This window comes from Lepisosteus oculatus, chromosome 16 (assembly GCF_040954835.1).
Source record: "Lepisosteus oculatus isolate fLepOcu1 chromosome 16, fLepOcu1.hap2, whole genome shotgun sequence".
Classification (NCBI taxonomy): domain Eukaryota; kingdom Metazoa; phylum Chordata; class Actinopteri; order Semionotiformes; family Lepisosteidae; genus Lepisosteus; species Lepisosteus oculatus.
The window spans coordinates 9,165,792-9,188,106 of NC_090711.1; the positions used below are offsets into that span (position 1 = coordinate 9,165,792).

The 22,315-nt window shown below is 43.6% G+C and overlaps 1 protein-coding gene across 8 annotated transcripts in view; it reads right to left on the reverse strand.

The window, feature by feature from the left end:
• Positions 1-22,315, reverse strand: part of phactr3a (phosphatase and actin regulator 3a) — a 54,475-nt gene that overhangs the window by 10,517 nt on the left and 21,643 nt on the right. For 5 of the 8 annotated variants that reach the window (XM_006639548.3, XM_015364888.2, XM_015364891.2 and 2 more), the window contains 7 exons: positions 15,377-15,538; positions 14,899-14,976; positions 14,238-14,393; positions 12,148-12,372; positions 10,516-10,747; positions 10,053-10,264; positions 8,288-8,441 (listed from right to left, as the gene is read on the reverse strand). In XM_006639548.3, the coding sequence (XP_006639611.2) occupies positions 8,288-8,441; positions 10,053-10,264; positions 10,516-10,747; positions 12,148-12,372; positions 14,238-14,393; positions 14,899-14,976; positions 15,377-15,533 (1,214 nt within the window). In that variant the 5' untranslated portion in view covers positions 15,534-15,538. Of the gene's footprint in view, positions 1-8,287; positions 8,442-10,052; positions 10,265-10,515; positions 10,748-12,147; positions 12,373-14,237; positions 14,394-14,898; positions 14,977-15,376; positions 15,539-15,825; positions 16,030-18,288; positions 18,973-21,898; positions 21,975-22,315 lie in introns of those variants that run through there. The other 3 variants (XM_015364887.2, XM_015364890.2, XM_015364892.2) reach the window with 3 other exon arrangements.

Consider the following 22,315-nt stretch of genomic DNA (forward strand, 5'->3'; position numbering starts at 1 on the left):
CCAAGACTAAAAAGTTGATTCATTCCGAGCGTGTATTCAGTTTAGATACATAACAACCGAGGACCCATTTTTCGAGGCAAGTCTACAGCACGTCAGAGAAATTAGCTGCCTGATTCTGCAGAGCTGACAGGACTGTGAATTGGAGAGGACAGGACTGAGTCAGGTGGCCCCAGGGCTGTAGAGTGTGTGAGTGCCCAGCGAGGTGTGCTGTAATGCCTGGTCAGACCTGAAATGGGGCCAGAAGTTACAGATGCACACAGTGTGGCAAAGCAATATGCAACCTGAATTCACCTCAGTGATGGCTAAGTGCTGCTGTCTTAGAATCGAAGGCTACGCTGCTCACCCTCAGTAACCACTTGTCACAGTTTATTGAAAAAGCCAACATCTCATCTAGAATGATAGAAGTACAATTTATGTAACAGCTTATAAAGATGACATTCAAAACAACTGTGTCTTCTGCAGTGACTTGTTGTATAAGGACTTGTCTTTTCCTACAACTGTACTTTATGTCCTTCTTCTACCACAGATCTCTCTCCCATTTTCTGCTATCAGTGGGGTTGTGGGGTTGATTCTGGCATAAGGAGGCTGATTCTCTCATAATCAGTAAACAAATCCAATTTGTTAATAAACTGGTCAAACTTGCATTAATTCATCCAAGAACCCTTCATAACAGTTTAGACTTCTAACACCCACTGCCTGTTGTCTAAGCCGGTACCCTGAGTTCTTTCAAGAAACTGCAGGATGAGACCTTTGGATCAATCGCTTACTTTGAACCAAAGGTGCTAGATTAGCTGAAAGATTTCCTCTCATTTGTAACTTTACATTCCCATGTCACATAGCATAAGAAAGTACAGCAATTTACAAAGTGACATATTTAAAAAACAAAATAACGTGAAGTGTTCTTGAGACTTCACCATGTAAAAACTATTTAAGCATTTTGACCCTTTACTTAATTGTAAATGATGTACTCTTTTCTTAATCTTGCTTTGATATATTTACACACGTATAATTGGGTTAATAAGGTACTGAACAAGCTAATCTAATTAGTAACCATCCTGATATACTGTATAGACATTCAGCATCAAATAAACTCATCAATTACAAGTCCAACAAATTCACAAAGTTATCGAGAAAATGATAAGATCTTTTGTACAATAGGTGTACTGGCATTTGTTTTCCACTGGCATGACAAAGTTAAATTCGTTATGTTGAGTAACATTTGTCATCAGCAGGCTTGATCAAAGAGGACTCTACTAGGAAAATCACAGACTAGAAGTGTAGTCAATGTTGGAATCAATTGCATCTGTGATGCATGTTTTGCATCAGGGCTACTACTGTGTCATTAGATGATAGATGAATTCTATCCTATTCTTCCTTCTCAGCCTGGACAAACAGGCTTGTTGAGTGTCTCTGATCACATGCTACCCCATATTATCCCACAGATGTGCAGTGGATCTCAAGTCTGCCTTGTAGGGAATCCAACGGCAGAAGTGTTCTGGTCTAACAAGAAAGATGCTGTTAAATGTGGCAGCATGAGAATGCGTGTTGTTCTGCTCAGATAGTGTCACATCAGGATGACACTGCAGGAGAGGCAGCAAGTGAGATGCCAGGGTTTGTTCAATGTGGCGCTGTGCAGTGAGGTAACCATCAATCACAGTGGAGCTCCACAGCAACTAGAAACTCCTGCAAAAGTCTTTATCCATGGACCTCCACATTGATTGGTCTGTTGTACACACCCATCCATTTTAAAACCGCTTCACCCAGTACAGGGTCAGGGGGGAGCCAGGGCCTAAGCCTGCGAGGCAGGATATACCCTGGAAGGAACACCAGTCCATCGCCAGGCACACACAGAAACATACATACAACTGTGTCTTTGGACTGTGGGAGGAAACCGGAACACCCAGGGGAAACCATGCAAACATGGGGAGAACACACAACCTACACAAAGATAACACCAGCTCCTATAATTAGGATATCTTTCTCCAAGTATGAGCCACACTCACTGACTTCAATCAGCGTGTTCTACACAAATCTATGAGTCATTCCTGAAGAGGACATAACTGTTGCAGGCTATACCTGAGGTGTTACTCCAATTTAATGATGAATTAAGGTGTTGTTTTCTTGTGGCACATATTTGTTCATTTCTGTTTCTTTTTTTTCTTAATAATAATAATAATAATAATTGCTTACACTTATATAGCGCTTTTTCTGGACACTCCACTCAAAGCGCTTTACAGGTAATGGGGACTCCCCTCCACCACCACCAATGTGCAGCATCCACCTGGATGATGCGACGGCAGCCATAGTGCGCCAGAACGCTCACCACACATCAGCTATCAGTGGGGAGGAGAGCAGAGTAATGAAGCCAATTCACAGAGGGGGATTGTTAGGAGGCCATGATTGATAACAGCCGATGGGGAAATTTGGCCAGGATGCCGGGGTTACACCCCTACTCTTTTCGAGAAACACCCTGGGATTTTTAATGACCACAGAGAGTCAGGACCTCGGTTTTACGTCTCATCCGAAGGACGGCGCCTGTTTACAGTATAGTGTCCCCATCACTACACTGGGGCATTAGGACCCACATGAGCCGCAGGGTGAGCGCCCCCTGCTGGCCCCACTAACACCTCTTCCAGCAGCAACCTTAGTTTTTCTCAGGAGGTCTCCCATCCAGGTACTGACCAGGCTCACACCTGCTTAGCTTCTGTGGGTTGCCAGTTGTGAGTTGCAGGGTGATATGGCTGCTGGCTTCTTGATTTAGGTAATGGCAGGCTAAGTCATTACTTGTGCCCAACAGCTCTCTCAATAATGAGGTGAAGAAGTGCTTTTGCTACAGTCAAACTTATTAAGAGTATATTATGGATGGTCATGAATGATCAATTAATCAAAATGATAATAATAATAATGATCAAAATAAGAATCAAAAATATTTTATCTGTAGTCAAAATCCACATAAATATAAACATTCATCTATAAATAGATAAGGGGTTTTTGATGCTCAATATGCACACACATATTTATGTTTCTCTCAACATCAAAGGATCAAAAGGTCTCTGTTTTGGTCCTCTGAGTGTTCTGGGATACATCACTAAAGTCTGCTCTTTCCAAGTTAAGGGCAAAAATAAAACCTCTCTTTCTAGTGTTTGACATCAATGATTCATCAAAGTCTGCTTGACCTCATCCCTCACAGTCTCAGGTATTTAATGTTGGCCTGCCCTGTGCAGGATCAATTGATTATGGCTTGTGGAGATCACGTCTAGACTTGTGGGTCCAGCACCCTGGGGACACCCTGTGCCTCCAACCCTCTCACCCGCCCAGAGATAAGAACTTCAAAACAGACCGTGCATTGGACTCACATGCCTCTTTAAGCTGCATACATTGTTGGTAACGACACAGATTCTAACAAGTCCAGTGTTTTATAATTGGATGTAATTTGTGGGTTGTATATTTCTGATTTTTTTTTCTTTTGTTTCCTGCATTTGCTTGGATAAAACATCATTGACTCCAGTAATTAATAATAATTAATGTTGGTCATTGTAAGCTGAAAACAACTTTGACCACATATTTTTAATATCACACTCAATTCAGAACATAGTATGTTTAACAGCTGAACTGAAATAATTTGAAATATAATGTATATTACAGTAAATAATGAAGGTAATAGATTGCTGACTTCCAGTAACTACAGAAATACTTTATCACTACCTCATGTCTTCTCTTTTTAAGACTGAAGACTGTGCCAAAAAGTAGACAAAAAGTAGCCTTGTCACACTTCATTGGAATGAATTCAGAGCAGTGATGTCTCCTATGCAACATGGTGACCAGTACTCTGCACTGCATTCTTAAAGTGATCTAGTCAATGCATTGTGTAATTTCTAACATAGCTTTCCTTAACTTTACATTTCCTTAATTCTTCAATTTCACAAAGTAGAAACTTAACATTAGGTTAGCTGTATTTATTGCTTCACCTTATTTTCAGGATTAAAAGATATTATTGAGGAGTCAATAAAAACACCTCATATTTTTCAGTCCTATTCATTATGTATTTACTGTACATTTCCTCTACCTGCACATAGCACTCTCCTCTTGTGCACATTAAAAATAATTTAGCAGGTGTCTGCCCAGTCTTGGATAATGTCCATTTTTTGTAATGTCTTTACTGCTTCTAAAGCTTATGCTCCAAATATTGCTGTCTTCTAATTTATTACACACCAGATGGGTCTATCCCTGCCCGGATTGTTTTTTGTCATGCATTGGTATAACGTTTGTAAATGTTATTCATATTCATAATATTATAGAAAAAAATCTATTAACTCTATGAACCTACTGTAGCTCCTGTGACACATCTGCCCAGGCGACATTAAGATTATTTAAAGCCACAATACAAGACCTTGTAGTTTCTAAGCATGGTCAAAATGGTTCATTTTTCAGCTGTTCTTGGGGAAAATGGCAAACAAATCCACCTATAGATCCAACCGGTCTCGTGCCGCAGGGGAGCCAAACAAATCCAATTTGCGATAAACTATACAAACCATAGCCCATACCACATCACCTGATCATTAAATCTGACTGTTCAGTTAGCATTAACATACTCTCCTGCACAACAGAATATGTTAATAAAACAGTATAGTGTGGAGGGGAGTGTTATTTCCGGGAACAGACTGGTAGAAGCAGCACTGTTTTGCTGTTTTTCCTAGCCTCACACAGCGTGGGGGTTTGGGGGACTGTGTGAATAAAAACTGCTCACTGAACCAATGAGGGTGTTTTGCATATTTTCGTACTCTATGTGTGATATTTATGGTGCTTCCCACCACACTCGGAGACGGAAGGGAAATCCCAGCAGTGCTGCCATGATTAATATTTTAAGAGACGAAATCGAGAAGCTCTCCTATAGAGGCATGGAAAATCACCAAGGATATTATTGACCTTATCTGTGTTGCTTAGCAACCGTTGTTGCTGTTGAAAATCTTAGGGAGAATGAAATTCTGCGGATCGCATTCTATCCAAAGAGCCTCTTTTGCTCTGTTGAAATCCCGCCTCTGAAATTGCTCTGCATGATGCAACGTACTGTATCTTTTTGGTGGAAAATGTAACACCTATCCATTCCACTCCATAAACCCATGATCTGATGTGCTGCAGTTAAATGTGAGTTAAAATCATTGGGACTTTTGTACTTTCAGGTTAAAAATTCTATCCTATGAAATCCTATGAAGAGATTTTTGCAAATGCAAAGGCAGCCTTTTCTTTCTAACTTCGTCGTTAATGGTTGTCTTTACATACTGTGGAGAAGCATGTGGCCAAGACACATTTCCATCAAAGCTCTTGAAATAACAGTTTGCAGTTTCATACCGAGGGAGATGCAGAGGGTTAGGTTCAGCTTATTTTTACACTAAACCTAAAGGAAAATGCATTATCTTCTCTTAATTATACATATGAGTTGAATAAAATATTGACTTCCTGCTGAAAATCTGCTGACTATCGATTTCTGTTGATGCATGTCCCCCTTTCTTACAGTTGATGTAGGATATAAAGATAATGACAAGAAGGAATAGAATACAATGGCCCATATATGCAGATGTCATATAACAAGAAATATAATCACCGAGACAGGTAAAAGCCTATTATTATACACCAGCCTCCTCTGCACTGTGCAGACCTTGGAATCTCTGATTAAGGGTTTTAAAAATACACTCACAATGTTATGCTCATTTCTAAAAAAGTTCGACCCTCAGCCTCAAGCGAATAAAAACGAAATATCCGTGAGTGGGCGTTGTTGCATTATCTCAGCTCTTCTCATACAGGCACTAAAGAACAATCTGTATTGCAGCTATTGCTTTAGAAAGCAATTACTGCACACCCACGACTCCGTCAGCCTTCGTGATTCCTCACGCTGCGCGGCTGGCTGTATAGCTTAGTTACTCCGTGCTCACGAGAGACCTGGGGAGTTCGGGGGGAGGGGGTCATCTGTGCTATCTATGCATTATTCACCAGTCTTGATTCTAAATATAGCAGCTCGCATTCTCCTGCTGTGTGGGCGTCAGGAATAGATTTTTCTGAGCAGCTATAGATAGCAAGGTCAGACTGCAGAGACCGAGAAAGGGCCAAACTGTCACTCAAAGAGAGGAAGTAGATGGCTGCCACACCAATGAAGCAATCCTTTCGGCGGATTTAGTCCGGATTGCAAAAATACATTTTCCAGAGCTGTCGGGCTGCGGCAGGTCGGGGCTGGGGGTGGCTCGTGCCATGAGGCAGGTTTACTCACTGTGGACTGAGCTAAAATTAGATGAGTGGGGTTCCCCATTTCTCTGACAACATCGTGTCTGATACACGTACCGCCAAACCCAAACACACACAGACAAAGAAGAGGAGGGCATTCACCTAGACTACACATTTGCTAGATTTTTTCAAACCAAACCCTAGGGCTAGGGCATCACAGCCTAATAAAAATTAAGAATGACACATGAACTGTCTTTAACAAGACTTTCTGCCATTTTGCTACCATGATTCTCTTTCTTTTGACATCAGAATCCATCCATCCATTTCCCAACCACTTTATCCAGTAGAGGATTGTGGGGAACTGGAATCTATCCCAGCAAGCAATGGGCTCAAAGCAGGATACACCCCTGTACAGGACACTAGTCCGTTACAGGGTGACATTGGAATCGCAAAACTCAAGTGAATCAAATCTGTAAGTCTTGGCCTAATAGATTGTCAATTACTGTTTGTATGTGTAGACAAAAATGAGTTATTTACGGTAAAATAAATAAATTGCTTGTGAGCTAGTCATGTAAAAATTCCAAATTAGGCTGCACATCAAATACAGAGATGAGAAAATTGGCTTTGCTTGATGAAAATGTTTTCCATAGTAGGGAGACATATGAATGCTTCTGACCAAGTCTGAGTACTTCCTGATTTGCGGTCACATACAACTGGAATACTGATAAGAAAGACTTGTCTAGAAAAGGGAAAGGAGCCCAGAAACATTTTTTTCCTTCAGAATACTTCATATGTGATTTGACTAAATATGAAACTATGCGTCTTCTACTTTACTACTGTAGAAACTACTTCAGGCTAAAATGACTTGTTTTCCTTTGTGTTACTAGTCTGCAAATTATTTTGAACAAAGACATCAACTAAATTAAAAAATTATGATTATTTTGTAGATTATGTAGTTAGGAAACACAAACATTTTTTTCCCAATAATAAATCTTTCATTATCTCAAGAAACAAGTTTGTTTTACTATTGTGCATTATGTACAGTAGCACTGGTTTTGACCCCTCTATTTGCTTAGGTCTGCTATTTCATACCCTTTTGAACACTGCTGTGTTTGAATATTGTCATTGTGAAAATCAAAAACTCACTGATTATAACCAGTCAATTGCAAATGTTTAGATTAGTTGAAATTGCTGTATGTTTTATGTTGAATGTTAGACTGGCGAGTCACAAAATTAGGATCAGCAGACTCCTTTTTCTAGCCTGAAGGAGTTGTTAGTTCAGTAGCCTCAAAACCCTACTACTAATCTGCTATAAACATCACAGCTCCTCTGGGTTTGCCACAGAGCCTCCACTCTATGAAATTTGAAGCGGTTAAACTTTTTCACATTTAAACTTACAAACTTTCCAACATCTACCCTTCATTAAACCAAAACAAAGCATTTATTCAGGGTCTTGCACATAAGTAAGTCATGGATTGTTCAGCACTTGCACTAACCTGTATATTTTTCCCTTTTTACTTTTTTATTTTATCTGCAAATTCTGCATCTTTAATACACCACCACTGTCCTGTTCATCGGTCAACATTTCTTTTTCCTATGCAATATACAGTAGGTCTACAGTCATTAATCAATCTATTGTCTTTATTTCAATTCGCGTACCATTGATACAACCATGCATGTGTGGAAGGATACTGGTTATGCAATCGCAATCTGGAACATTCAGCAATGTGTTTCAATTGGTGGACATATTTCCAATAGCTCTACTCTTTTTTGGACCTTGAAACCTTTTCCCCAGGGTGCTCCAGTTTTCTTCCACAGTCCAAAGACAGGCTGGCAGGTTCATTGGGTTCTGGGAAAAACTGGCCCTGGTGTGAATGTGTGTGAGTCTGCTCTGCGATGGACTAGCTTGTACCCCGCCTTGTGCCCGTTGCTTGCTGAGACAGGCTCCAGCGTCCCTCACAACCCTGAATTGGATAAAGTGGTCAGATACCGGATGGCTGGACAGTCCTGGTTTATGGAGGGGCACGGATTGTCCCCGTGTACACTCGCAGAAAGCAGAGGAGGGACTCACTTGGACAGCTTCATCTCGATCTGCTGGCGGATCTCCTGCCGCTCCTCCTCGCTGCGCACAGGGAAGATGTTGCGCTCCTCCAGCTCCTGTTTACTGGGCCGGTTCCGCAACTTCACGGCCAGCAGCTCCTTCCTCATCCTGCGCGGCAGCGTGCCTGCAACACAGCGCACACAGGCCTGCTTGCACGTCTCTTGGAGCCTCCCTGCTTGCCCCCTGGCAGGTGGGGAGCCAATGTTTTCAGAGGGGCACCATCATTCAAACGTCATTTTGAAATTGAAAGAAAAGAGCAAAGACGGAGCTGCAAAACCTTGCCTCCCTCAGTTTGTTTTCCCCTGTCTGAGACGCAGTTAGCATGTTCGCTGCCTCTCACAGACTACCTGCCTTGGTCTTCCCTGCTTTCTTTGACTACTCAGTATTTATATCATAACTGTGTGGTTTCTTCCCCTTTCCTTTGCTCACCCAATTTATCCAACATCCAGCTCGATTTCTGTTGCACCCTTGGGAGCCACGTGCGTCATGAAATCCTGACTAAAGAGACCAGATTCCCTTTTCTATACAAGCAGGGATCAGCAAATACTAGGAAGATGGAAAATCTCTTAGGATAACGAGTATGTCCAGTCGTTCACCATATATACTGTACATAGAGTTTACAGTATAGCCAAGTGGAACCAGCCAGTCCTGGGGTTGCTATGGTTTATGACAACTGCTCTCTGCACAGTTTTCACTGTTTTTGGAGAATCACTATGTGAAGAAGCAGTTTAAGAAATGCAAGAGATACAGTATTTCATTTCTAATGACAGAAGGGCTCAGCACAATATGTGATAAGAATGAGCAAGCAGCGAAACTGGCACGTGAACACAAATGCAAATGCCTTGGTTCTGTGAAATCACATTTTCAAGCATCTCTGGTGTTTATGCAAAAGTCAAACCAGTTTTCATCACGAAGCATGGCTGCAGGCGGGATCATGACACAGACATGTCCATCTGTGTTAAATTTCCCAGGACTTGCTTTATTTTTGGAGCATGTATATACAATTAGGATCTGGAAGGTTACTTACTGAATACATATTGTTACAACCACAATGGTGCTGGTCCAGATTAGTGCAGATGTTGGGAGTTCAGCTGTACATACAGTTCTCAGACAAGTGGTTTGTAACTGTGGTCCTGGTGTGACTTTGTGTCTTCAGATTTTCATTCTGGCTGAGCTTTCAGTTTCTGAGGTTAACTGACCTCTAGCTGAATATTGAGACTCTCTTTAAGCTGTACGGATATCATGAACTGGTCACCTATCATGAGCTGCTGAAAGGCAGAAATCTGGCATTGGAGGAGAGAATGAACATATTTCTGCTTATGAAAACCCTTTTCAAAAACACCCCTGGGACAGAGTATTTTTAAAATCAAGGATGGGATGCAAGAACAGGTTGAAAACTGGAGCTCCTCCTGGTTTCTGAGGCACTAAGCCTCTTCGAAGGGATGCCAGTTCATCACAGGGATGACCCGCCCCAGCAGTGCTCGGTCAAGGTATCGCAGCATGTCTGCAGTGAGGACCTGAACCCACAACCCACCAGTTATGGGACCAGGGACTTACCCACTACGATTGGAGTTCCCAACCCTGAATTAAACAAATGAAGGACTGGCTGGATGTCAGGATCAATGGAGTGTGTCCATACTTGTGGCCTAGTCTCTTACAGTCTTCTTTTCATATAAAGTGTGTGAAGCTTTTCTGGAACGTGAAAACGCAGTCTGGGCTCAGCCCGGGGACCCACCTGAGATCACAGACTCGTTCCAGCTGTCCTGGTCGTGTGGCAGCCCGGAGGCGTCCGTCCTGCAGTCCTCCAGGCGGACGTTTTCTTTGTTCTCATCAGAGTCCTTTTTGCTCTCTGTCTCGCCGGCTGGCTCCTTTTCCTGGCTGGAGGTGCGAGACAGCCGGCCCTCGGACCTTCTCTTGGGGGAGGAGCGGATCTCCTTGCTGTGGAAGCTGGGGGAGGAGTGAGGGAGAAGAGGCTGAGCTGCAGCCATGTCAACCCCCCTGTGAATCTGTAGACAGTCGGCACAGAGTCCTGCAGCGACACGCTGCTCCCTGCCAGCAACAGTCACCTTCCCCAAGGAAACAGAAACATGCTTCTCTAAAAAGCACCAGCCACTGAAAGCCGTGATGAGAGCATCTTTTCAGGAGCGCAGAAGGCCAGGTCCACCTGTCTTTGGGCTGCAGTCTGAGAAGGGACTCACCTGTCCTGCCGGTGCTTGGTGGCCAACGCGCGGTGCAGCTCCTCGATGACCCGGCTGGGGGGCAGGGGGGGATGAATGACCCCCAGGTGAGGCGACCCAGTTGGGGTGGACATCTGACCCCGCAGGGGGGCGGCAGTCTGCGTCTCCAGAGCCTTCACAACATCCTTGGGCAGGATGGAGTTCCTCTGGAGAGGGGAGGAGGGGACCTTTCCACTGGGGTCTGGCAGAGATCCTGGAGACATTACAGCAGGAAAGGCACGGTGAAGTGCGTCGGGCCAGGACAGAGCTCTCTGCACAGGCATTTCAAAAAAGGGATCACAAACTTTAACATCCGGAACAACTCCCTGAATCCCCGATGGCAGTGTCCTGGAATACGCCAACCTCTGTCCATACATGTATGTATGAAAAGAAGAATTGTACAGTAAGTTGTGATAGGAACCCATAGCAATTTGTATTTTGTACTATCTGTATCCCATTAAAGGTAGAAAGAAATGTTTTTAACTGCTGCTGTCAAAGGGGTCTGTAAGGGGTATAATTGTACTTAGAATCACAGTCATGGCTCACTCAGTCACTCAGTGAGGACTGCCGCCAGTCATGCCAATTTCATAAGAGGAGAGACACAGACACAGGGGAGGGAGATCTTCTTTGTATAAGACTATGCCGATCAGAGGGTGATCTCTGTGGGTATTTTCCTCTGTGACAAGCTGCTTTTACTAAATTGATGTTGGTTGAGTAGTGCTGGGAGACCAAGAAAAAAAAACTCTTTTTGCTCCCTAGGTTGGCTGTGTGGGGTGTACCTAGATTGCTCTGTTACAGTTGTTTTGTTCACACTCTCTACTCCGCAAAGCAATTTTATGCCTAGGAGTAAGTCTGTCTTCTTTTAATAATAATAATAATAATTGCTTACACTTATATAGCGCTTTTCTGGACACTCCACTCAAAGCGCTTTACAGGTAATGGGGATCCCCTCCACCACCACCAATGTGCAGCATCCACCTGGATGATGCAACGGCAGCCATAGTGCGCCAGAACGCTCCCCACACATCAGCGATCAGTGGGGAGGAGAGCAGAGTAATTAAGCCAATTTATAGAGGGGGATTGTTAGGATGCCATGATTGATAAAGGCCGATGGGAAATTTTGCCAGGATGCCGGGGTACACCCCTACTCTTTTCGAGAAACACCCTGGGATTTTTAATGACCACAGAGAGTCAGGACCTCGGTTTTACAATTTGGGTTACTCTGTCTGCATCTCTACTTTGTCCGTGTGTGGTTATTCTTGGCACTACTTCTATTTAAATCTAGTAAACTATGCTCCTCTATGTCCCCTGGTACTACAGCGCATATTTTAATGAGTAGATAATGTTTTCACTGCATGTGAGGCCTCTACAAGCAGTCCCCAGTGTTTAAAACAGATTTTGATTGTTTTAAGGCTGTGTTCCTTCCTGTCATGAACACCATGCTGCTTGAAGTGTCCAGTGCTTTGGAGAACCATTTGTCTTCTACAGTACTACATGGTGTAGTTTAACTAATTTTTTCCCCCTTTTGATTTAAAGTTATAGTTTAAGTGCTACAAGGGCTACATGATTAGAAGGTAGACCCTGATAGACCCATCCTGGTCCCTGCACACTCACCTTCCAGGCTGCCCAGCTTGGACAGGAGTTTCGCAGGCAGGCCTGGAGCCCGGGGAGAAACGGTGTCTCCGTCAGAGGAACTGTCTCCTCTCTCCTCCTTCCCTTCCTGTCTGTCTGCCTCTCCCCCAGGAGTCTCGGCAGCAGGTGCTGTCTGGAGGTATTCCTCCTCCTCTGAATTTGGGCTGATGTCCCCCTCTGTTTCGCTCTCCCCCACGGAGTCCCGCACTGACACCGGGACGAGACAAGGTCAGCTGAACAACAAAGCCCACTACGCAAGTGCAGCCAGCTCTGCCTGCCCCTATATTCTAGTCCACCATTAAACATTCGAGAAGTGGCGTCCATGTAGTCATCACACCACAGGCCTGCCCAACCTGTCACAGTCAACCATTCAACTATTTGTCAGGATCAATATAATAATTTGCACTTGTTGGCACTTGTTGCACTAATGCACAATACTGAAGCATTGGAAGGGTCTCAAATTGAGCCCGGCATAGATCATATTCCCATCTATACTGAGCATCAGAAGAAAGAAATTGCTTATTGCTTCAACAAATTTACAAAGACAGCTGAAAAATGGCCAAATTGTTTTTTGTAGCAGGTGTGCTGGCTTCTTATTTTACATACAGTATGTGGCATGCTGTACTGTGGATGCTGTAGATTCAGCTTTTAACATTTGTCGTCAGCAGCACTGATCAAAGGGGGTGTACTGTTAAACTCACAGGTTAGTAACGTATGGCGACTGCTTGCAACCATACGGGTTGCACCAGTTATCGGGTGCTGTCATGTGGCATTCTGACCCATTCCTTTCATAGAGCCTGGACACACACGAGCCTGTTCACTGATCTCTGAGCCCTAGATGTCACACATTGTCCCTGCTCAACCCAACAGCGTTTGAGTTTGGCGAGCAGGGCATCCAAGACATAAGTGTCACATTCTTGTCTTCACAGAAAGCCGCTGTAATATGAGCACCATGGACATGAGATGACCCGCTGGAAGGGCATCACAGCAGGAATGGCAGCAAGTGAGGTTGTGGATCAATGTAGCATCATGCAATCAGCCTGCCATCAATCAATACAAGTGGAGTTCTGTAGCGACTAGACACTCCTGCCCAGACCTTCGCACATGGTTAGCATATTGTCCTGTGTGTCTGCACCACACTCCCAGTGTATCAGCGTGGCCTTCACGCAACCTTGATTCATTGCTGAAGAGGACTACTGTGACTTAGTCCAGCCTCCAGCATGCTGATGACACACAGGATTTTTCTCTTGATAAGGGGGGCATATTAGTTCATTTCTACTTATTTATTTCAGACTCGACATTCAGCATTTTCAATCACCTCACGATGGGTGTCCAATTAACCAGTGCTTATGCAACTGCCAAGTTCCCTCAAGCTCAAGTTTATTGTAGTCACAAATGCAACATTCCTGACTGTACATAACACATCATCAATATCCAAGATATATATACACTATTGTTATACAGTATATATACAAACAAGCGGGATGTTTTTTTTACTGCTGTGTATGTGTATATGGATCCTCTGTTAAAATACCCTTATATTTATTGATTGACATCAAATTTATAAACATGGAATGCAGAAATAAAAAATGAATAAAAGCCTATTTAGTACGTTATTGGTTTATCACTAGTATTTTTGTAGCTTTTATCCTTTTCTCTGATGTTACCAGCGTAGTTCGAGCCGACAAGAACACGTTAATCTTACTTTGTCTCCATCTAGTGGCGACCACACGCACATAATTCTAACACTTCATGGTGCCCGAGAGAAGTCAACTTTGATGGCCACAGGCAGCATCCACATTATTATCTATCAGCATAACGATTGTCCAGAATATGGTCAGACTTTCTTTAGTATTTCTTACAAGTTGGGATGCAGAGCTGATTTGTTGCTTCAATGCAGTGAGACAACTGGCCAGTTACATGGCAAGTGGACAGTGTTACAATTTCCATTGCGTAGACCTGCGAAACATTTCCACTGATCATGATGAGGCACAGAATGGCTGAACTGGAATTCCACGGGATAACAGCAGTGCCCCTCCGGATTGCTACCCCGATAACAGCCTGTGTATTACCTGTGGAGGGGGTGTCCTCATCACAGCCCAGGCCCTCCAAGGTGCTGAGGTTGAGCAGCTGGGTCAGAGACTCCTCCTCCCTCTCCTCCCCATCTGAGGAGCCCTGTGTCGGGGTGCCAGGCTCATCAGAGCTCCCCCCGCAGGCCAGCGCAGCCTCTGTGAAGGATGAAATTCCCTGTGAGCCCGGACACGCTGTGAAATCTATCAGCATCACTTCCCTCCTCCTACATCTTGACAGGCATGTGCTTTCACTATAGTCATTGGTGCACATTGCTATTGATCCTTCTTCCTGTAAAAATATTCCCAACACAATCTACAAATCCTCAGATTTCTGTGTAAGGTCTCTTGGCAAATGTCAGCAGTGCAGGTTATTTTATACTATGGCTATCTTAAGATATCGGGGTTTAGCAATGGAATAAGACATGCAAAGACTTTTTTAGGGTTCTTTATCTAACCATCACCATATTGCATAATTGATCTATGTGACCCTAGAAGTATTTTCTTGTTTTTATAATGTTTTATTATGCTAATTCAGTTCAGAAGCTAAAAAAAAAGGACAAAATCTTAAATAATTGGATTATCCCTTAAAAAGATGGATTTACAGAGCTTGCTGGACTTCTTGAACAACATTCTCAGTGCTGTGCTGTCCTCTCTCGCTCACCTGTCTCCATCATGTCTGCCAGCCCTTTCCTCACCAGCTCATCTCGGCTCTGTCGTGCAGCTGCCTTCCTCTCCAGCGCTGCACAGAGGACAAAAACAGCCTCCGTTAAATCAAACCCCCCCCCAATTCATTCACACCCACATTTGCAGGCTTCCTCTATATACAGGTCACTGAAAACCATCTGGAAACAAATACTGCATTCTGACTTGCCTCACTAACAGCCAGCTCTTCGAAAGGCCGGCGGGGAATGACTTGGATAAGAAATTAAATCTATATGGTATTTTAAATACTTAAAAAAACGAGCATAGACAGCCCCATAGCCAAACTCTCCCATCCAATGGACAAACGCCCTGCCCTGGATTCTTGCAACAGAACAATGTCATATTATTCTGCTGCAGTACAACTGTCATTTGTTTCCTAGCTCTTGTGTCCTGAATCCATGTTGTCTTTGTTTAGGATCCCCACCAGCCTTCCTTACCTGTAGAGCTCTGCTTCAGTTTTTCATTTTTCTTTTTCCTCCATTTCCAGGGTTTGAAGATGCGGCCCAGAGTGGCCAGCTTGCTGTTTCTGCGGATTGGGGGAGTCCGCACCCCCGACACCAGGCAGCCGGAATGTAGCGCCCTCTGCTGGTCCATTACATCTTCAGCAGACGGGGTTGGGGGTGGGGGAGGAAAATACAGCACACTTAATAACGGAGAGTGAGGTTCACTGGGTCAAGGAGAGCATGAAAACTGAGTGAAGACATTGGAGTAGAGAACTTTGTCAGCATGAGAACCAGGAGACAGCTGCACAGGAACAAGTCAGGTTGTCTTCCACGCTGTAAATGTAAATGTTCATTCTATGCTGAAAGGTAAAGAAAAGAAACACTATGTTTTGGCAACCTACACCCAAAGAATAATAATAATTATTATTATAATAATCGCTTACACTTCTATGGCGCTTTTCTGGACACTCCACTCAAAGCGCTTTACAGGTAATGGGGACTCCCCTCCTCCACCACCAATGTGCAGCATCCACCTGGTTGATGCGACAGCAGCCATAGTGCACCAGAACGCTCACCACACACCTGCTATCAGTGGGGAGGAGAGCAGAATAATGAAGCCAATTCATAGATGGGGATTATTAGGAGGCCATGATTGGAAAGGGCCAATGGGAAATTTGGCCAGGGAAGGCATGGGATTAACTTTTAGCTGTTCCAAGAAAAATGGAGTCAAACTCTTTACACAGAAAATGAGCCAGCTTCTTTTGATTGTAATATTTCTGGACAATTATCCATGCAAATAATTTGTTATCTTCAGAGTGAAAACAGCAATGTAAAGCGGAGCTGTTTGTGACATTTGTAGAACGAATGAAGCACTGGTGATCCCTTTTTGCTGGCTTTGACTGAAGACTTTGGTTCCCTTTGGCGGGAAATAAAATATCGCATCCGCCCATGTAAGGGTATAAAACAAACGCACATGACAAACGTTCTCTTTTCCTCAGGCTGAACTTCATCGGAGTGAACAAGTACACAAGCTGCACTGTCATCACAACAGCCAACAGCAGTCATATATCATCTGACAGCAGTTTTGACAGGCTCAGCACAACAACCAGAAGATGTTAAATTAATCCCTTGCTGACAAGTATATACGTTCACCCCTGTTGGTCTGTCTGGAATGACAGCCACACTCCATCAGATAGATGAAGCCATCAGTGGTGAACTGTTACAGTGCTTCGTAACATCCACCCACCAAGCCCTTAAAATAGACACTGTTTTCTTAGATACTTCCAGGAGTATTGAATGGTGACAGAACCCTGCATTGCATTGTGCCACATGACACAAACAGCTCTGCAGTGATGAAAAAGAATTACTTTTATTTGCAGATAGCACCGATTGTCAAACTAAACCAAGGTGCCTTCTTTTTATTTCTTCTGAGTACCAGAAAGCCTGTTTTTAAAAGATGTCACAGATCCCTCTGTGATACAATGGCACAAACCCATTCTGAAGACATACTCTTCAGTATGATGCCTCACTCCCCTGAGGAGACGTTTTGGAAAAGCTATTATCGTGCCAATCCTCCTCCCACTGTTTCTAAGCCACAAATGGCACAGAATGTTGAACAAACAGTGCTCTTTGAAGTCGCTGCAGAACCTCTACATGTGAGTCATCCAAAACTGTGACTCTGGCTCAATGTTCCCGCTAATTTTGAATGGCCTGCGCGTGCAAACATTTAGAGTTCTGCACATTTTTTTCCCCAGTGACAAAAACTTGAGCGCACTAAATTGAGTGTAGGTCAAATTGGAAATCTGAGATTATTTTTTGTTAATATAGTCCTTCCCATAGAAGCATAGAGATCCCAAAAAAGCAATTCAACGAGCCCAGTCATGGAGACTGAGTGTCGAGTGAGCATGAGCAATGAGATACGAGACTACGAGAGTAGAGATATCGATTATCGAGTAGCAATAATAATGCACACAGCCAAGCTGGGCCTCTTGCAGCCAGTCTCATGGTCAATTTAGCATTTCTCAGTTGACGACCATGTTTGTTTTATTATCATATTTTGGGGGGGAATTACATTTTTTGTGTGCAGTTCAATTTTCTATGTGCGCTGATTTCATAACCTGTGCGCGCGCGCAAGATGCGAAGGAGCCAAAGCCTATCCCAGCACAAGGGGGTAATGGCAGGACACAGCCTGGATGGGACACTGGTCCATCACAGGCTAGACACACACTCACACCAGGACCAGGTATTTACAGAAGCCACTCAACCTATCGGTATGTTTTTGGACTGTGGAAGGACACCAGAGCCCCTGGAAGAAACACAGGGAGAACATGCAGACTCCACACAGACAACACCCCAGTTATGGAATTGAACCCAGGAACCCAGTGCTGCGAGATAGCAAAGCTAACCACTGCACAGCTTCGAGGGAACATTGCCCTGGGTGTGATTTTTTATAAATTTCAGAAACGGAGAAGCTGAGCATTGTTTAAGAATAAGGAAAGAAGGATGTTAAATACTACACTGAAAGAGAACAGTGTTTGGACCAATGATATTGAGAAAAAGGGGAACCTCTACATCTGCAGTGCACTTTCTACCTGTATGGCTTTTCTGTCCTATGTTATAATTCTCATTGGCATCTCAAATGCTTCTGGCACAACAGATCACCTTTCCTCTCCCTATAGTTGGAATTTCAGGCACAGATCAGGACTTGTTCTCTTTCTGCCTCTCTGACAGTTCTCTCATCTCCTTGCCCTCTCTCAGTAGTATGAGCCCTTTTTCCCCTCTCTCTATACCTGCTCGCTGGGTTTTCTTTTCCTCACATGGCTTCCCTTAATGCTTCTAGGCAGATGACATTCTGATCATGCAGAACTAACTGCTACAAGCTGTCTCTTCCTGGATACACTCCTCACCTCGGGCAGTCTTATTCCTGCTGGACGCCTCCCTCTGCCCCATCCCAGGCTCTCTGTTTCTCTCGGCTCTATGGCTCTCTTTGTGTCTGCAAACAGTTTGTAACTTTGATCTCTTCCTTTCCTCCCGTCAGCTGCTCTTTTTCCTCCAGCACAAACCCGTCGCCCTTTCCTCAACAAGATCTGTCTGTATAACAGCCAGCAGGCCTCTGGCCCAGGTTCTTGTTCTCTCTGGGCTGGACAACAGGTGCACGTCCCTGGACGTCTTCCCTGTATCAGCAGCCTCCACTCTCCAGTTCATCTAAAGCTGAGCAGCTATCTCAGTGTTTTGCTCTTCTTCGGGTCTCCATTGCTACTTTAATTCGAAAGCCATTTCCCGCTACCCACACGTTCAGCTTTTTGTCCTTAGAGCTTTTTTTTTTTCCACTTTGGCCCCAAATATACATCACCCCTCGTCTCTCTTCAGATCCCCTCTTTCGCTCTCTGCTCATGTTCCAATCGCTCAGTTGTCCCTCCTCTTCGCTCGCCAGTTCCTTCACACCACCTATGCTCAAAGCTCGAACCTTTAGATCCTGTAATCCTTTCCTGTGCAGCTGTATCTTGTTTCACATTACATTTCATGTCACAAGTTATTATGTGTATAGTATAAAATGTTTATCCTGAATTCTGCGCATGATGCCTACTTAAACAGTTAGGAAGTGTTCTGAAAATCCGTCTCAATGGAGAAAGGTGTTACCAAAATAATAATAATAATAATAATAATAATAATAATAATAATAATAGTACTTATTTTGTAAGAATTCTGAAGACATTTTCACTCTTCATGGAAACGGTAAGCCAGGAAAGAGGTGCAGACTCCCTTGTGAGGAAGAACCAAAATAAGATTTGTGTTCCGCAACAAGGAACAGCGCGCCCACACTGTCTGGCTCTGACAGGCTGCTGCTGAGCTCTCTGGGAAGAGTACAGCTGAGCCGTGGGTTGATAATGTGCTGGAGATGGATTTTTTTTAAACGTTATTCACAAACGAAAGATACACAAGCACTGAAAACAGAGGAAGATGAGAAAAGCCCACCTCATTCAGCTCAAAGGTGAAGCGAAAAAAAATCAGACATGTCTGAAGAAAAACAAAGAGGTGGATAAAAGAGTGACCTCTTCAGGCATAAGCAGGCCTAGAAGCCTAAAGTCGTGGTCAAGCTGCTATTATCTTGACCTTTACCTTTAGTCCACACTGCAGCAAAGTCCTACATGTGCCAGGAAAAGTCAGACAGAGAAGTCGTGCCACAATATTCCCTCACTGTGCACTGACAGCATTGCAGAGTCATTTCATTGAACTCTCTCCAAACACATGGGCAGGACGACTGCAGTGAGCAGATCCCAGAATTCACATATTGTCTCAAGTCTAGGGGATGACCATACCACCATCTACAAACAGGGCCAACCATGAGATCCCCTCTACTAATTCAACCTGTTCTGTGAGAAAACAGTGGAGAAAGTATACATTCCGTTAACACATATAAAAATAATAATAATAATAATTGTTTACACTTGTATAGCACTTTTCTGGACACTCCACTCAAAGAGCTTTACAGGTAATGGGGACTCCCCTCCACCACCACCAATGTGCATCATCCACCTGATTGATGCGACAGCAGCCATAGTGCACCAGTACACTCACCACACATCAGCTATCAGTGGGGAGGAGAGCAGAGTAATGAAGCCAATTCATAGATGGGGATTATTAGGAGGCCATGATTGATAAAGGCCAATGGGAAATTTAGCCAGGATGCCAGGGTTACACTCCTGCTCTTTTCGAGAAATGCCCTGGGATTTTTAATGACCACAGAGGGTCAGGACCTCGGTTTTATGTCTCATCCAAAGGATGGCGCCTGTTTCCAGTATAGTGTCCTCATCACTATACTGGGGCATTAGGACCCACATGGACCACAGGGTGAGCACCCCCTGCTGGCCCCACTAACACCTCTTCCAGCAGCAACCTTAGTTTTTCCCAGGAGGTCTCTCATCCAGGTACTGACCAGGCTCACACCTGCTGAGCTTCAGTGGGTTGCCAGATGTACAGATGATATCTGGAAATGTACTTAAACTACTAGACCCACATACCCAAGATATTAAGACAAGTAGATAGGCTGATATAGGAAAGAACCACTTTACAGCTTTGGGTGGGACTCAAGAGCAGAGGTTGCAATAAACTCTGAGAATGAATATTCATTAGCTTTTGTCCAATCTAAATTCTACTCAGATGGATAGGATAGCAGTCCTGTAACTTCTCATCCTACCGTCCTGTGTTTATAGAGTCAAAGCTAGCAGCTCCGGACAGCAATTTCACAGTTAATTAGGGCTCATCAGCATGACGTGGCAAACTCTGACAAGTGACTAATGTAAATCGTCTATAGCACTGTGATTTCATGAAGACCTAATTAATATTCATAGGCATAATACTGTAGCTAGAGTCCTAGTCTCACTTTCAATGAGCAGTCAGACTAGCTTTTTAAATATTTAACTAAAGAGGGATTATTGACAATTTAGTCTGTAGGCTGGATGTAATTGACTGCGCCCGTGGTTCGTAACTATGAAAAGACGCATGGGGAGCAAAGCTCACAGAACCCCTAGTGATGGTCCCCAGTGACTCACTCTCTCTCAGGGTGAGATTGGATTTCATGATGAACAGATGGAAGCAGGGCATCTGCCTCAGCTTTGTCCGCCCTGTTAAATGTCAGAAGACATCCAGGCCGGGCTTAGCAAAGCTCACACAAGTGTGAATAGTGGTGGCTCTCATTGCCTATTTGAACATTATTGAAAGACTAAGGTCGGAATGCTAAGGGTCACACAGGCTCCTGCTACAGGGCTTGGTGGATAACTGAGGGGAGTGGAAGGTGTTTGTATGAGGGTGGAACCACACAGAGAGGTTTGAGCAGGAAAAGCAGACCTCTTGTTACATCAGTGTACAATGTAGCATGTACAAAAGCTTGAAAAATTAAGAACAGTAATATATGAAACAGGCTTAATAGAACTTTATGAAAGAGGTCCAAAAAACAATAGTCATTTCTTTTCTTGCTGGGTGATTTTGCAGTTCTTAAAGGAAATGCTGCTAATGCCCATGAATTCTGGATGATTTGCTGTCTGCTACCTTTGCTCACATACCTAACAAGAAGGTGGTGTTCATTATTTCAGCTCTCACTTTTGTCCTCTGAAACCCTACAACGGCTTTAAATTGATGACTTACTATCTGATTTGATAAAAATATAGTTAATATATAAAGCCAACAAAACTAAGAAAAAGACTAAGGAGAAATGTCCCCTTCCAATTATAATCTAGATTTCCTTTATCTTCGAAATTTAACTTTGCTGCAGCACCGTTTAAGTAGAAATTCAGTCAGTACTGCATTCATGCTGATAATATGCAATCTAAGACGGATATCCTTCGTTTACAAAGTGACAAAGCTTTTTCAGCTCTCTCTCTCTCTACCGTATTTGCCAGATATATAACTTGTGCCCGAAGAGCAGCAGTACATCCAAGGCAAACACCTCACAATTACAAGTCTATACAACAATATTTCATAACGTAAATCGTTTGCTAAAGTCTTAGCATAACCCACCAGTGCACACCGCGATCTGCTCTGCAGCGTGATTCCAGTAGCTTCTTATTCGGGGCGCACTAAACAGTCCTGACTCTAGACTAGAACACTGAATAGGGCAGCACACTGTAATGCATATACTGTATATTTTCAATACACTACAATTGGTACAGATACTAGCCCGGTTATTGTCTCTGCAAGTAAACCACACACACACAAAAAAAACAAGAAAATACTGCTTGAGCAGCACCTGCAACGAAAAGGCAGGTTAGAAAGCATTCACTGAGAGACATCAGATAACAGGCTCCTTCACATCTTCCAGCAGGTGAAACAAATACAGTACGTCACTCTCCTCCCCGACCACAGATCACAAACAGCTTTCTCGTCACAAGCAATGAAAAAGACACGTCTTCCGTTTTCACAATTTCCCAAATTTCA